The 14,654-nt window shown below is 50.1% G+C and overlaps 1 protein-coding gene across 4 annotated transcripts in view; it reads right to left on the bottom strand.

The window, feature by feature from the left end:
- Window positions 1-13,101, bottom strand: part of GRAMD1B (GRAM domain containing 1B) — a 161,972-nt gene extending 148,871 nt beyond the window's left edge. For all 4 annotated transcript variants that reach the window (XM_077763065.1, XM_077763062.1, XM_077763063.1 and 1 more), the window contains exon 1: window positions 12,740-13,101. In XM_077763065.1, the coding sequence (XP_077619191.1) occupies window positions 12,740-13,098 (359 nt within the window). In that variant the 5' untranslated portion in view covers window positions 13,099-13,101. The remainder of the gene's footprint in view (window positions 1-12,739) is intronic.
- Window positions 13,102-14,654: the final 1,553 nt, after the last annotated feature.

The following is a 14,654-nucleotide window of genomic DNA, read 5'->3' on the forward strand; positions in this document are numbered from 1 at the left end:
GACCATGTCTTCAGGCGGGCCCTCTGGCTCCTGGCTTCCATGAAGAGTCAATGCGAAAATACCAGCACAATCGCCCCGGGCTGCCAACAGCGGCAGAGATAGACCCTGCTTGATGCTGATGCCACTGGCTCCCCAAGTCTCGGAAAATGTCAGAGCAACCAATGCATCTGCATTCCACAAACGCCTGCACCCAAATAAATGAAGCTCTGCTGTCAGTGGCGGGAGGAGTCAGCTCCCGCATTTGGCCCCGCAGAGGCATCTCCATGCACCTCTCTCTTCAGAGCTGGGTGGAAGATATTACACTCACAGCTCCTGATTTCTCAGTTTTAGAAAAAAGGTCTAATTCTCTTGTGGTGATGTACTCAAGCAATTTGTTTTTAAGTTTTTCTTTAATGTTTATTTCTGAGTGAGGGAGGAAGAGAGCAGAGGGGGAAGGGCTGGGGGGGGAGAAACACAGGATCTGAAGGGGGCTCTGCTCTGTCAGCACAGAGCCTGATGTGGGGCTCGAACCCACGAACTGTGAGATCATGACCTGAGCCGAAGTTGGAAGCTTAACTGACTGAGCAATCCAGGCACCCCTAAGCAATTTGCTTTCAAATAAATAGGGATGAATGTTGCCTTGTTAATCTGTTTACTGTCTCTCTACCTTCTCTAGGATCCAAGCTCTGCTGTAGGGGCGGAAACGGTTTTGTTCACTGCAGTTTCTAGTGTCTAGAATAGCTCAGTGGAGCATAACATGTGGTCGATAAATATTTAGTGGATTAACTGCGGGGAGAGGGGGGTAAAAAGGAAGGATCCATGTATTCCCAAATCCTTCTCTCCTGCAAGAGGAGCAACTGTTGCCCTGACCTGGAATCAGAAGGCCAGGAAAAGTACTGTTCCCACGGCAACCACAGCTCCCAAAAACAAAACATCCTTCAAAGCTGCCACAGGTGGTTGGTGGGAAAAGGGTTACTTGGGTTACTCCTATTTGCAGACCGTACCTGGTCCCCGGGTCAACCATTGGCCAAAATATTGCTTCTAATGTATTCTTGCTTCCTGGAATCTCGTTTTGAGAAAGGTCAACCACTCTCCATCTAAATATGCCAAACATATTTAGGTCTCTGCCTAAACAGAGCTCCCCCCCCCCCAGAAGAACGGCAGTCTCTGGTCCTGGGGCACCTACAATCTGATGCAAGACACACCCACAAACAAAGAAATGCATGGAGGAAACCAACGGGCTTAAAGCAAACAAGCCATTATGTAATAACGGCGACTGACAAAAAATGGCATATGAGGGGCCAATTATTCAGCTTCAAGACAACTTCTTGCTTTGCAAAATGATTTATACTAGAATTCCATGAAAATCAAACTTCTGTAGAATCCTTCATCCATCTGATTATTTACTCATTCCCTAAATACCTATTTACTGAGCTCCTGCGACGTTCCATGCAAAGAGCTCAGCAGGCGCTGACTAAAACAAACATTTATTGGTCGAATAAAACCAACTCTGCCGTTGCTGCTTATGATCCAGTAAAGGATGCAACGTGACCAGAGAACCACAAGTTAGGAACAGCATCACAGATCAGGAGCACCTAAGAAACACTGGAGTCTGGACACAGTTCCTGGAGGAAAGGCCCAGGAACTATGTCCTGCGAAGGCCCTGCAAAGAAAGCAGGAGGGGAGCAGAGGTGAGGTCATGGAGACCACTCCAGCTGCTGAATTAAAGGACAGGGCTTCTCTCCCAGCAGGGAGGCCCATGAGGAGGACCCTTGAAAGACCAGTTAGGACACCTGAAGACAGTGGTGTGGGAAGGAGGAACAGTGGTGGAATCGGAAAGACAGATTTGAAGAATACTCTCCCCCAGGGTTATCAAAGCCTTGGGAAGCTGACCAGTACCAATCCCCAATGCAAGGGTGCAAGGGATCAAGAGAGGAGACGGGCTGGTGGGGGAGGGGGGTAAGAGGGCCAGTTCGAGTATTAGTCACTTGGAGGTATGAGCCTGGGGCTGAAGAAGGAGAGGAGGTCTGATATAGTGTGAGAGTCATCATCACATAGAAATGGTTAAAAGTAGAGCAGAGAATATAGTTCAAGGATAGTGTAGATTTAGGAGGAGGAGGAGGGGGAGGGAGAAGGGAAAAGGAGAGGGAGAAACAAGAAGCCTGGAGTCAGAACTCTAAGCAGATGGGACACTGAAGAGACAGACAGACAAGAGCAGCCCACAAGGTGTAAAAATTCATTTTCGGCACAGCACCTATCAGTAGGTCTTAAAAGTGACATCTCATAGTTAATCAAAGAAGTAACGAGCCGCTGTTCCAGCTGACGCTAACCAGAGGAGCAAACTCAAGAGGCAAACTCGAAAGGAGACTTTTACTAAGAACCACATTAGTGCAGCTTTTCAGACTCATCAACTTAAAGAGTCTTGCAGGATGGAAGGAGAAACGTATAGTTTCCATTTCACAGATGAGAAAGACACTGAGACCCAGAGAGACTGAGTAACGAGCGCAGGACCACACAGCAAGAAAAGGAGCCGAACCACGGCCAACACCCCCTTCCTGCCGGGGATGGTCCCCTGAATTGGTGCTAGGGCAGTCATCCTAGGAAAAACCATCAACAGGCGAGGGCTTCCTGTGCCTCCTGGGTTCGCCAATAAAGATATGGTTCCATCCCACGCAAAACGGGCTCCCCAGACACGCGGTGGGCTGGACACTTAGTTGCTCAGTCCATGTACAAAGTATACCTGTGCTCCAGAGTCCTCTCCATCACTGACCAACTTCATGGCCTAGGCCGTGAAGTTCAAAGTTCTATTTGCTCAAAGTTGAAATGACCACACGAATCCCCTCCACCATGAAGACCAGATCCTCCAGGAGAGATGCAGAGACAGAACTGTAGGTACCAACAGGCGTCAGCCGAGTAGGACAGAAGTCAGGCAAAGCTGTGGTACAATCTAGGTCCTAGGACCCTCCTCTCCTCTCCCTCCCAGCAGACTTTATATATATGTATATTTTACTTTTAATGCTGTAGCCTGAATTCCATAATCTACTGAAATTATCTTTCTCACACTGCTCTCCACACAGAGCAGCCCTGTGAGCTCCTCAAGGGACGGATCATTAGTGTCCTGCCCTGTATCCCAAGCACACAGCACAGCACCTGATTCCCTGTGTCAGTGTCCAGGAAATGTTTGAACTATGAGAATTAGCTCTCCTGAGTTATCTGATTTCTCCGCCTACTCTCTCTAACTACAAACAAAAATCGCCAACTAATAGAGGCATTTAAGGAAGCAATCCAAGCAGGGAGAAGGTCCTGAGGGAGAGGAAATCTTTCAGTGTTATTAGAAACTTCCTGAATTGGGCAGGCCACTTTCTACCCCAGTCTTCTTTTTTTTAATTTAATTTTTTTAAATGTTTTATTTATTTCTGAGAGAGAGAGAAAGAGAGGGAGAGAGAGAGAGAGAGACATCATGAACAGGGGAGGGTCAGAGAAAGAGGGAGACACAGAATCTGAAACAGGCTCCAGGCTCTGAGCCAGCTGTCAGCACAGAGCCCGATGCAGGGCTCGAACCCACAAACCGTGAGATCATGACCTGAGCCAAAGTCGGGCACTTAACCGACTGATCCACCCAGGCACCCCTCTACCCCGATCTTCTAACATGAGTAGCTGCCAATTCCTCCCAAGAGTCTACAGGGCCCGCCAACAGCCATGAGGTCCAAGGAATCATCAGGACAAACCAACGGCTTCCCTCAGAATCTACAGGCCACGGCACAAGTTACTAAGAAGTCTCTGGAGGAATATTCTCAAAGGATGATGACCAGTCAGGCTCTCTTCTTCACTGAGGACAAAACTAGAGAAGATGAATTTGAACTGTACTATAGAGGATTTCAGTTAGATCTCAGGAAGAACTTTCTCAGTAGTAGGCCTTGAAACTTGGAAAGAAGGAACCAATAGAAATGGTGCGATCTTCATTTCTGAGGTCTCTCTCTCTCTCTTTTTCTGAGATCTTCACATATCAGGAAGATGAGGTTCATCATGGACAAAGATAGAGAAAACACATTAAGAGCACACTGTTCCCTGGAGAAGCTCCACCCTGTACAGCGTAACCTTTATTACAGCCATTCCATCCAACCCTGAGAAGCAAACAAAAGGTCAGGGAGAACTTCAGAGTGCAATGACCCAGCTGGAAAACACGCTTGCCAGATAAAGGCGGATGGCTCTGCGGGGTCAGAATGGCACTAATGCACAAGCTTGGTTATAGAAAACGAGAGGACAAGGCTAAGTAGCATCCTTGATGAGTGGGCTCTTACCCCCCACTTTGGAGAAGTACCTCATCCTGATGGGCGTCTCCAGAAACAATGCTTGAGAAATTCTCCCCCCCCCTTATTTCACAGACATACCTGTCCTCAATCGTACCTTCTCTAGTGACAAGATACAGAAGAGTGAGTGAAAAAGAAAAGTCTATCACTTAAAAAGGGAACCGGAGGGAAGCCTGGGTGGCTCAGTCAGTTAGGCGTCCGACTTCGGCTCAGGAATGATCTCACAGTTTGTCGGTTCGAGCCCCGTGTCGGGCTCTGTGCTGATGGCTCAGAGCCTAGAGCCTGCTTCGGATTCTGTGTCTCCTCCTCTGTCTATCCCTCCCCTGCTCTCGCTCTCTCTCTCTCTCTCTCTCTCAAAAATGGATAAACATTTAAAACTTTTTTAAAAAAGGAAACCTGAAGGAGAAAAGATAGTGCGTGATAATATGCGAAATATGCTACCAATGGTTAGGTTAGCATAGTAAAATGAGCTATATTTTCCTCTTGCCTACTACCCCAAATCTTTACATTATCTAGCTATTTTATTACACACACAATATGCACTCACTTTTATGATGCAAATAGGATGTAAAAAATTTTTTAAGACAAGCTAGAAGACCCCTGCGGAGACTCACAAATGTGCCACTAAACTAACCGTCCACTATGTCTTTCTGGACTGTCCTAACTGCTGGGCCAAACAACACCAGGGTTACCATATTCCCCTTCCTCTCCCTGGGCCCCAAAGGAAATTCTTTTTCCATAGTTGTGAAAAGAAAGCGGAAAAACCAAGTGGGTCGTTGTTTGTTTTCCGTTCCCTCACTCAGCCCCCTCATTTCCTGACTAAATCTGCTAACCAAGAAGCAGCAAAGACTAAAAACCTCTGTGGTCTGATGGAGTGGGTGAGAGGCATGGGGCTGGGGACAGGCGTCGCTTCAGCGATGTGCTGACACGAGATCTTTCAAAGAATGAAGAAGCCCTGGAGAAGTGAGAGGTTAGACATCGGTCCAGACTTGAGGTCAGACGCCCAAGTTCCCAGCCATAACCCAGATCTGCCACCAAGACGTGCCTATCGCCTCACGTCTTTATCTCATCTCAAAAGCAAGGTTGAGCCACCAGAGTCTCAACAAAGTACATGCCAAGGACGCAGAAAGAAGGCCTTGATGCCATCGGACCAACAAAATGCATAGGGGGCTCCGATGGAAAAGCCACGGGTTTCTTTATCCCTCTCCTCATCCACCGATCCTAGTAGCCGAGGCACAGCCACATCTTGCTCAGGATTTTGAACTCTATTATCTGAATTGAAAATCCAGACACATGGTGTCTGGAAAACAAAGGAGAGTATTTGACACCAGGGCTATTTTTAGAAGGAGACACGTGGCTGTTGCCAGTGCCACAGGGGGTGGCCAGCCACTGCCTGACAGATCTCTGCTGCAGCCCATAGCATCTCCAGCCGTGCCGCCCCACCCCCCAGTCTGAAGGCCTGCATTGGATTTTCAGTTATGCATCCCAGATGGAAGTTCTGCCATCTCCACCGAGAGGAGGAAGATTCCTCAGGCTCCAAGGTCATGAGGCAAAACTCACAGGCCCCGTTCCCGACCTCCACAAGAGACCCCAAAAGCCGTATCTTCCTTCACACCAGGTAGAGCAGCCCCCTGGCGCGATGCCAAACCAATGTGGGCTACAGAGGAAAGATGCCCCAGAGAGCCAGAGCTCCAGAAAAAGCCCTCGGGCTGTATCAAGTCCTTGACCGCAACCCAGCCACCACTCCGGGCTCCCAGGCCAGCTGGGTTCTGTATCCACACACCTGCTCCAGGGCCTGGTGGCTGGCACTCAGAGGTCAGGAAGGAAATTCCCCACTGGCAGCGTAGCCATTCAGACGCCTTAATGGAAAACGGCGTTACCCTAGAAGCAATTACCGGTGACCAACCTAGCAACCGGTGGATAGAGAGTACTCGAGCGAAACTAACCGCACAGGGCCGAATCACCCCTTGCTAATCTGCCCCAAGATCATCTCTATCTCCTGCCTGACACATAACTGGTGGCCTCCTGGGCACAAAACCACCATGGAAACTCTTAAAATGCCAACTCCCACAGAGGGAGGGCACTGGCCAGGGTGAATCAGCCCCCGGGGCTCCATCTCCACCTCTGTTTCCACAAAGGGGTCGAATCTGGAAGCCACATCTACAGCCTTGGCTGGCTGCTTCTCAGGGACCAGTTTGGCACGCCAGTCAGCATGGGCCTCGCACCGCCACAGGCTTCTCCTCAGGGGCCGTCCCGTCCTCCTGACCTCATTCCTCCTTCCCTTCATACCCTCTCCTCCCTGTGTCTGCTTCCCCCAACACGCAAGAGCCAACGATTTCCAGGCCCTGGAGAGAGGGTGCAGAGAAGCTGTGACAAGCTCAGGCTCTGGAATCAGGAGAACGTGGTTCATAGGTTCACATCTCACCCTTGCCTCTGTTAGACCAGGAGCAAATTAATCTCTGAACTTCAGGCTCCTCGGCCATAAAACCCACCTGGGGGCTTTCTTGCGAGGATTAAATGAGATTGTGTATTTAAGACGCTTAGTGGAAAACCTGGCACAAAGTAAGACACGGTCCCCGCCCCCAAGGATTTATGGGTCTGGTAGAGGTTTTCACTGGTTTATATCCGACACTGATTACTTACTTAATCTGCTGACAAAGCGCAGGTCTCCCTCTGCATTTGTGTTTGTTGTTTTGTTTTAAGGAAAGAATGAAATTTCCCTCTCCCACACTCCCTGGGCTTCTCATACATGGCAGGGCGTGCCCGGGGGGTTTGGAGGCACACCTCATCCCCGCTCCCCTGCAAATGGAGCTGAAACTGGAAGCAAGACTCTCTCCAAAGGTCAGAGAAAAGAGCTGAAGAACCAAGATAAATATATCAATGATTCCATTACCTGTCAACACACGCACTGGCTAGGCTGGCACCACCAGAGGGGTGCCCTGGCCTACCAGGCCGGGCAGAAGCAGGGAGAGGCGACCCCTGAGGTCACAAGTGTAGCCGAGCCAAAACCCCGGGGCTCCAAGCTGGAAGGTCTCTGAGCAGGGTGTGGATATTGCACAGAAGAGGGGACAGAACAGCCAAGGGAAAGTGGTAGCACAAATAATGACACTAAGGAGGGCACCCCGGGAAGAGAGCAGCAGAGAGGTGCTTCTGGGTCCCCTGGATGGACACCCTACAGTCAGCCATCCACACCTCCTCACTTGTTCCTTGTCAGCTTCCCCTTCTCCCTCCAGGGAAGGAGGACGGGATGCCATTCTGCCAGATGTGGCTCCATCCAACTTGCAACTGTTCACCGTAATCCAGCAGGTCTGAGACTTACGAACGGCCTCCACAACCAGCTACGGCCAGGGTGTTCAGGGAGACATGCAGGTGCTAATTCCAAGAGCTTGACCCATCAACGTCGGACTACATTTTTCAGGGAGCTCAGAAGGGGACACAGCCAGCCAAAGGGGGAAAAAAAGGTGCCATCTTCCCTTAAATGGTGGCTAATTTCCAGTCAGATGGCTGGAAAAACAGTACAAGGCTCAGCCGCAACCTCCCCACCTGGTTCGCCCAGAGCAGCAAAAACTAGGTGCCTCAAATACCACTCTGCATGTCTCTCCCTGGTTCCAGAGCCTAGAGCGACTCCTCACAGAGGTGAACCTTCTTTGTATATAAAGCACGCTGTCCATGGTATCTCAATGCACGTTTGTCGACTGACTGATAAACTGAAATGCAAACTCTTCGGCATAAATCAAGTCTGTCAACCCGTCACTTCACCGCCTCATTTTCCACATCCCTCATGGAGACTACTCTCTTGGTCACCCATTCCCGTCAAGTCAGCACCCCCAAACTGCTCTCACCAACAAGCATCTGGTCTCCATTCAAAATTGCTCTCCACGGTTATGTACTCTTCCGCCTGGGGCTGAAGGCTGAGGAGTAGGACTGAGGGTGGTACGTCCAGGGTACGGGTTTCTTTTTGGGGTCATGAAAATGTTCTGAAATAGACTGTGGTGCCTCTTTGTGAATCTGCTAACAACCACTGAAACATATACTTTATAAATGAGTGATTGGTACGGTATGTGAATTATATCTCAATAAAGCTGTCACAGGAGAAAAACCTCAGCTCTGAACTCATCCCCTCCAGGAAATTCTCCCTGACTCATGAATAAAGATAATTCCATTCCAAACAGCAAAGAGAGAAAGGATCGTTCATTCACTTGTTTTTAATTTATTCATCAACAAACATGTACTGATCACAACAAAAGGCCAAGTACAGTGCTAGACAGCAAAGATACCAAGGGGAACCAGACAAAATTGGACACGGGTTATGTCAGAACTGTCCTTCAAGGTGTCTGGATCCCCAAACCACTAGAACTCTACCACTTTCTCCACTTCTTTCTTCCTAGGGTTACGGGAGGGAAAAAAAAACGGTTCTCCTGATCCTCTATGTTCGACTTTGTGCAGTTAAAATCCACAGCCCCACCAACTTGCACCACATCAGATGCCACCGCAGGCCTAAAAGGTGCTTTTCTCTACTGTGCAGAGGGAGATTCCGAGGTAGGACGTGAAGAAAAATGATACCACGCTGGGACCGGTATGCTAATCCCCCCTAAGCCAGGTAGAGAGGGCAGAGTCATTTTCCAATCATTGTTTCCAAACCCCGTAATGTGTGAGGAGTCCCAGGTGCAGCTCCAGGACACCTGAGCCCAAATACTCACACCCTCAAGCACACATCCACTCCATGAGAGATGCTCAGACTACAGACAATAAATAACCCTTTGCCTGGCAGGTGGAAAACCCATTTCCACGGGTATTACTCCTCAGACACGTGACCTCTTCCATGGATGGAGAAGGCGAGACGCAAGGTGGTGAATGAAGGAGGGTGTCCCAGGTCCCACACTTACTACGTAACAGAACTTAAATGTGAACTGAAGTCTCCTGACTTCACGTCCAATATTCTTTCTGCCCTACTGCCTCCAAACACCAGGTCCTTCTCAGGGAGTCTTGCTGGGCATTCCAAGCACCTAGTCACTCCACTGCTTCTTTTCTCTCCAAGAAGTCTTCCATGTCTAAGGCCTACATGTGATGGGGTTTTTGTCTTTGCCAAGATCCAGAGATGTCAACAGGAGGCAGTGTAGCAGTGGTTAAGAGGAGACATTGGGTTAGGGCGCCTGAGTGGCTCAGTTGGTTAAGCGTGCAACTTTGGCTCAGGTCATGATCTCACAGTTTGTGGGTTTGAGCCTGCATCAGGCTCTGTGAGGACAGCTCAGAGCCTGGAGCCTGCCTCAGATTCTGTGTCTCCCTTTCTCTCTGCCCCTCCCCTGCTCATGCTCTGTCTCTCCTTCAAAAATAAACAAACATTAAAAAAAAAAAAAAAATAAAAAAAAAAAAAAAAAAAAGAGTAGAGATTGTAGTCATACCCATCGGGTCCAGAGTCTGCCTTTTTCTGTACATACACACATCTTCTTCTAATCCAGCAAGCCATCATTTAAAAGACCTGCCTGCCTGCCTCTACCTTCTAGGTGAAAATCTTTACTGATTTTAAGAGTATGGAAGATTCCCTGAACCCTTACACAACTCTCAAAACCAAGAAATTTTAATTTTAACCAAATCCACCCCCATCCTCACCCTGGCCAGCAATGCAAGACTCTTTTCCCCATATTTTGTCCTCCACACATGTGGCACATCCCAAGGTCGAAACAGGGTCTCCGTTAGGGGTCTCTCACATTGGAGGGGAGGGTCTCTATCAGGACTTCTCACATTGGAGGGGGAAAAGCTGATAAAAGGTGATGAACTACTTTCATTCAAGATTAGCTCCTGGCTGACTCAGGGGGTAGAGGATTCGAGGGACTCTGGATCTTGGGGTCATGAGTTGGGGTTGTGAATTCAAGCCCCACACTGGGCACAGAGATTACTTTAAAAAAATAAAAATAAAAAAAGATTAGCTCCCACAAAGTTTGCCCCTCTTCCGTCTACTCTGTGGAAAAGTAAGCAGGATGAGGTACCAGACAGACAGAATTGTTCCTGCTGGGTCCACAAAAAACCCTGGGACAAAACTCTACATCCACCCTTGAAAGGATAACCCAGCAGCTGGGTGGCCCAGTCAGTTCCAGTGACTTAGGCTCAGGTCATGAGCTCATGGTTCGTGGGTTCGAGCCCTACATCGGGCTCCATGCTGGTGGTGTGGAACCTGCTTAGGGCTCTCTCTCCCTCTCTCTTTGCCCCTCCCCCATGCACACTCTCAAAATAAACAACTAGGACTTTTAAAAAAAAAAAAGAAAAGAAAAGAAAGGATAACCACTTCCATTCAATGCAGACAGAAAGGACAGACCCTGGAAAGATTAGCATAACTTCACCGATTCCTTAGCCGTCACCTCAAAGACACAAGGTTTACCATGCTTTTTTCTTCCCCTCTAAAGTTTGTTAGTATTATTATTATTTTAGTAATCTCTACACCCAATGTGGTATGTGAACCCAAGACCCTGAGATCATGAACGACAGGCTAGGGGCGCATGAGTGGTTCAGTCAATTAAGCGCCAACTTCAGCTCAGGTCATGATTTCAAGGTTTGTGAGTTCGAGCCCTGCACTGGGCTCTGTACTGACAGCTCAGAGCCTGGACCCTGCTTCAGATTCTGTGTCTCCCTCTCTCTCTACCCCTCCCCTCCTTGCTCTCTCTTTCAAAAATAAACATTAAAAATAAAAAAGAACCACAGGCTCTTCCAACTGAGGCAGCCTGGTGCCCCCACCCTGCTTTTTCGGCCTTTGTCCTTACTGTTCCCCTTTTCCCAGCTCATGCCCCTGACTTCATACTTTCCCTGCTGTTTCCTACTACCTATCTGTATTTGTAACAGTTTGAGACTCTCCCTTCCAGAAATCTTTATGTCTTCCAATGCTTCCATCTCAACAGGAGTGAAATTCATAGGTCTTAATTGCTGATATGAGTTTCCATCCATCCTCCTTCTCCAAGTCAGCATCCCCTCTTTCTACTCAGCCCTTCTTCCTCTCCCTCCAGGACCCCATCAATTAGCTGATACCAGACTGAGCTCAGAACGTTCAATAAATACTTAATGAAGTGAATGAAACTGACTAGGCCAGGAGCCGAAGTCTTGGGGAAGGTGGCCAGTTCTGCAGCTGCCCCACACAAGGGCACAACCCTCTGTTAGGAGACAGGGCACTTGAGATACTCAAAGCGCCAGCTCTTGATTCTGGCTCAGGTCATGACCTCACCATCGGTGGGATGGCACCCCACCTTGGGCTCTGCGCTGAAAGCACAGAGCCTGCTTGGGATTCTCTCCTCTCTCAAAATAAATAAACATTTAAAAAAAGAGAGAGACAGGGCCCTAGAGTCTAAACGTGAGTAGAGTCCGTGGTATCAATGAGCCAGTGAGGGTCGCCCACGCACATACTTCACCCGGCAATGGCCTTGACCCCAGCATACCTCCTAGCGGAGTCTGTATCCAGCCGCCCTATGGTTTTCTACACCAAGTGATAGAGAAAGGGAACTGGTCGCATTACTCAGATGCCTCACTAACCCAGGCAAGAAGTAGCTGGCCCAAACGAGAGTGATGTAGATCGGGTCTAGATCCCTGAAGACTCTTATCTGTAGTGGGAAATGGGACTCACTCAACACGAATACTCCAGCTCAGATGCCTCACTAACCCAGGCAAGAGGTAGTTGGCCCAAACGAGGGTGATGTAGATCAGGTCTAGATCCCTGAAGACTCTCATCTGTAGTGGGAAATGGGACTCACTCAACACGAATACTCCAGCTCAGATGCCTCACTAACCCAGGCAAGAGGTAGTTGGCCCAAACGAGGGTGATGTAGATCAGGTCTAGACCCCTGAAGACTCTCTCTGTAGTGGGAAATGGGACTCACTCAACACCAATACTCCAGATCGTCCTCTACCTTTATGGGCCAGGGCACGCAAAGCTGGCAAGGCAAAATTAAAATAATAAAAACGGAAATGGGGGTTCGGAAACATAAGTGTCAGTGGAGGTGCCACTGAACCTCTTTCACCTTCTGCTACCTCCATGCGTTAACCCTGGACACGAGTAGGACCTAACTCAGAGTTTTTGTGAGGATTCGGCTTGGAGATACACGGTGCTCACGGTAGCGACCTGCACATGATAAGGGCTCAACAGATGTGCGCTGCCACGGGTTTTATTACTTATTTGGCTCTGAGGATGGAATGAGATGGGATGCGGCGGGAAGCCCCGCGTAGATGTGGGGCACAGGAGAAAAGTCGCAGGCCCCCAGCCCCGTCTTGGGGAAGGAGGGCGACACGCGTGGAAAATCTAAGGGTCACCTGCCCCCGAGCGGGGCGCCAGCAGTGCCGGGAGCCCTGCTCTGGCGAGCCCCCAACCCCTACCCCCGCTGGCTTCGCGAGGTTTCGTCCTGGACCGCCCGGGGGCAGGGAAGGGGAAGGAGGGGAGAGGGAGGCAGGCAGGGGGCGGCGCGGGGACGTACCTGCTTTCGCTGCACTCCTTCCGCTCCCTCACCCTGAGCCACTTGCGGAGGAGGAAGCGCTTTCGGCGCGGAGAAGCGCTGGGTGTGGAGCAGTTGGACCACGGGGTGTCCTCGTCGCTGGAAGGCGTGATCTCGATGGACGGCAGCTGGAGGAACTCCTTGCCGGGGGCCAAGACGCCGGGCAGGTCCCGGGCCAGCCCGGCCTCCAGGCTCTGCTCCTGCACGTTCTTCATGCGGCGCATCTTGAAGCGCCGGCGGCGGAGCGTGGGGGTCGACGAGCTGGACCAGAGCGGGCTGCCCTCGGGCGCGCCCTGCGACTCGGGCACCTGCAGGGCGGGCGGCTGCAGGTTCTCCAGCATGTTGGCTGCNCTAGGAGGGAGGGGAGGGGAGGTCGTTTCTGTCCAGAAAGGGCATGCACAGCCAGCGACGGCTAGGGTAACTGTACCCGGAATCCCTTGGGGAGGGACTCTACCTCCGAGTAAAGGCTGCTCCAATCAGCCTAATGCAACAGGATCACAAACCAAACTTTCTCAAAGCAATGATTGGCCGGGCAACTCTCCTCAGTCTAACGCCCAGCTTTTTCTTTGGGGGGGAGGGGGGAAGGGGGAACGGAGGAATCCAGGAATTTGGCCCTCACGCTCCAAGGCCACCCAAGATATAGGGTTGAAGGGAAAGGAGGAGGCTTTTCAGCTGGATGTCTTCTAAAAAAAAAAAGTGCTTTCTTTGAATTGTTTGGGGGTGCAGGTAGGTGCACAGGAAGGCTGGACAGAGTCAGAGGGTGACAGCAAGGTTCCCAGAGACTGCTTCCAAAATGACAAGCTGAGAAGAGAGAACAGCTCTCCCGTGGAGTAAACGGAGGACAGCAAACAGGACATACCAAAGACAGACAGACAATAGGATGTGAGAGACAGAGGACACACAGGACCAGTAAGGAAAAGGGACTGATCCCTCTAGATCTTGAACGACCCTGTCCATACCATAGCCCCATCGCAAGCGCAAAAATCAAGTTAGAGGAGGGTGAGCAGCCAGAAGGCAAAGCATTGGGCAAGGCCCCTGGGAGTTGTGTTCCTGGAGGCTGCTTCAGTTTTGCCTCAACCTGCAAGGGGACATGGACTAGACACAAGAAGTCTAGTATATCCCCAGGTCATGGAACCCAGAAAGTGAATCAACTCTGACAATGTCTGAAGATACGCTGACCCATTCGCTCCCTAGACGCAAGTACCTACAGCTTTAAGACACTGGCCTTAGAGCTGATCCACTTTATTGAGGCACTATCCATTGGGATTGAGTCTAAACCACCCCAACTTCAACAACAGCGGCTTGTATGGTCCATTCTCCCTTCCAGCCCAGCACATAACGCTTCTCCACAGTTTACCTCTCTACAATGTAGAGATGGTAGCTTTCAACCAGACCAAGGGGAGCCCAGACGAATGCTCCGTTAAATCCACAAATCAATGCATCTATTCTTTGCCCCTAGGAGTCCGAGATCCAGTGAGGAGCTGATGCCCAGCTTCCCTACCAGGGCGAAGGACACAGGAACATTTCATGAGTGTCCCAAAGCTGAGGAAAAATCACATTCCCAAAGACTACAAGAACTCACCGCGAGAAAATCTATCCCTGCAGTTCAGCCAGATGAGCATTGTCTGACAACTGGCCGCGGGTCCATTGTGCCCTGGAATGACCCATGGAGGAGAGCTCAAGGCATCAAGACACTGCACCGTCTCCAAGAGGCCAGGAAAACGAGGGAAGTAAGTTCTCCCCGGGGAGAGAGATACCGTGGCCAAAATGCCAAGGCCAGGCCCACCTGTGAATGATGACACCACACCCCCACCCCCACCCCGCACGTCAGCTCATCTGATTTTGGATTCTCTGCATCCGGTCACTGGCTCACTCAAAGGTGGTTTGGCAGCACTCT

The sequence above is a fragment of the Crocuta crocuta genome, unplaced genomic scaffold, assembly GCF_008692635.1.
Source record: "Crocuta crocuta isolate KB4526 unplaced genomic scaffold, BGI_CrCroc_1.0 scaffold316, whole genome shotgun sequence".
In the NCBI taxonomy this organism is placed as follows: domain Eukaryota; kingdom Metazoa; phylum Chordata; class Mammalia; order Carnivora; family Hyaenidae; genus Crocuta; species Crocuta crocuta.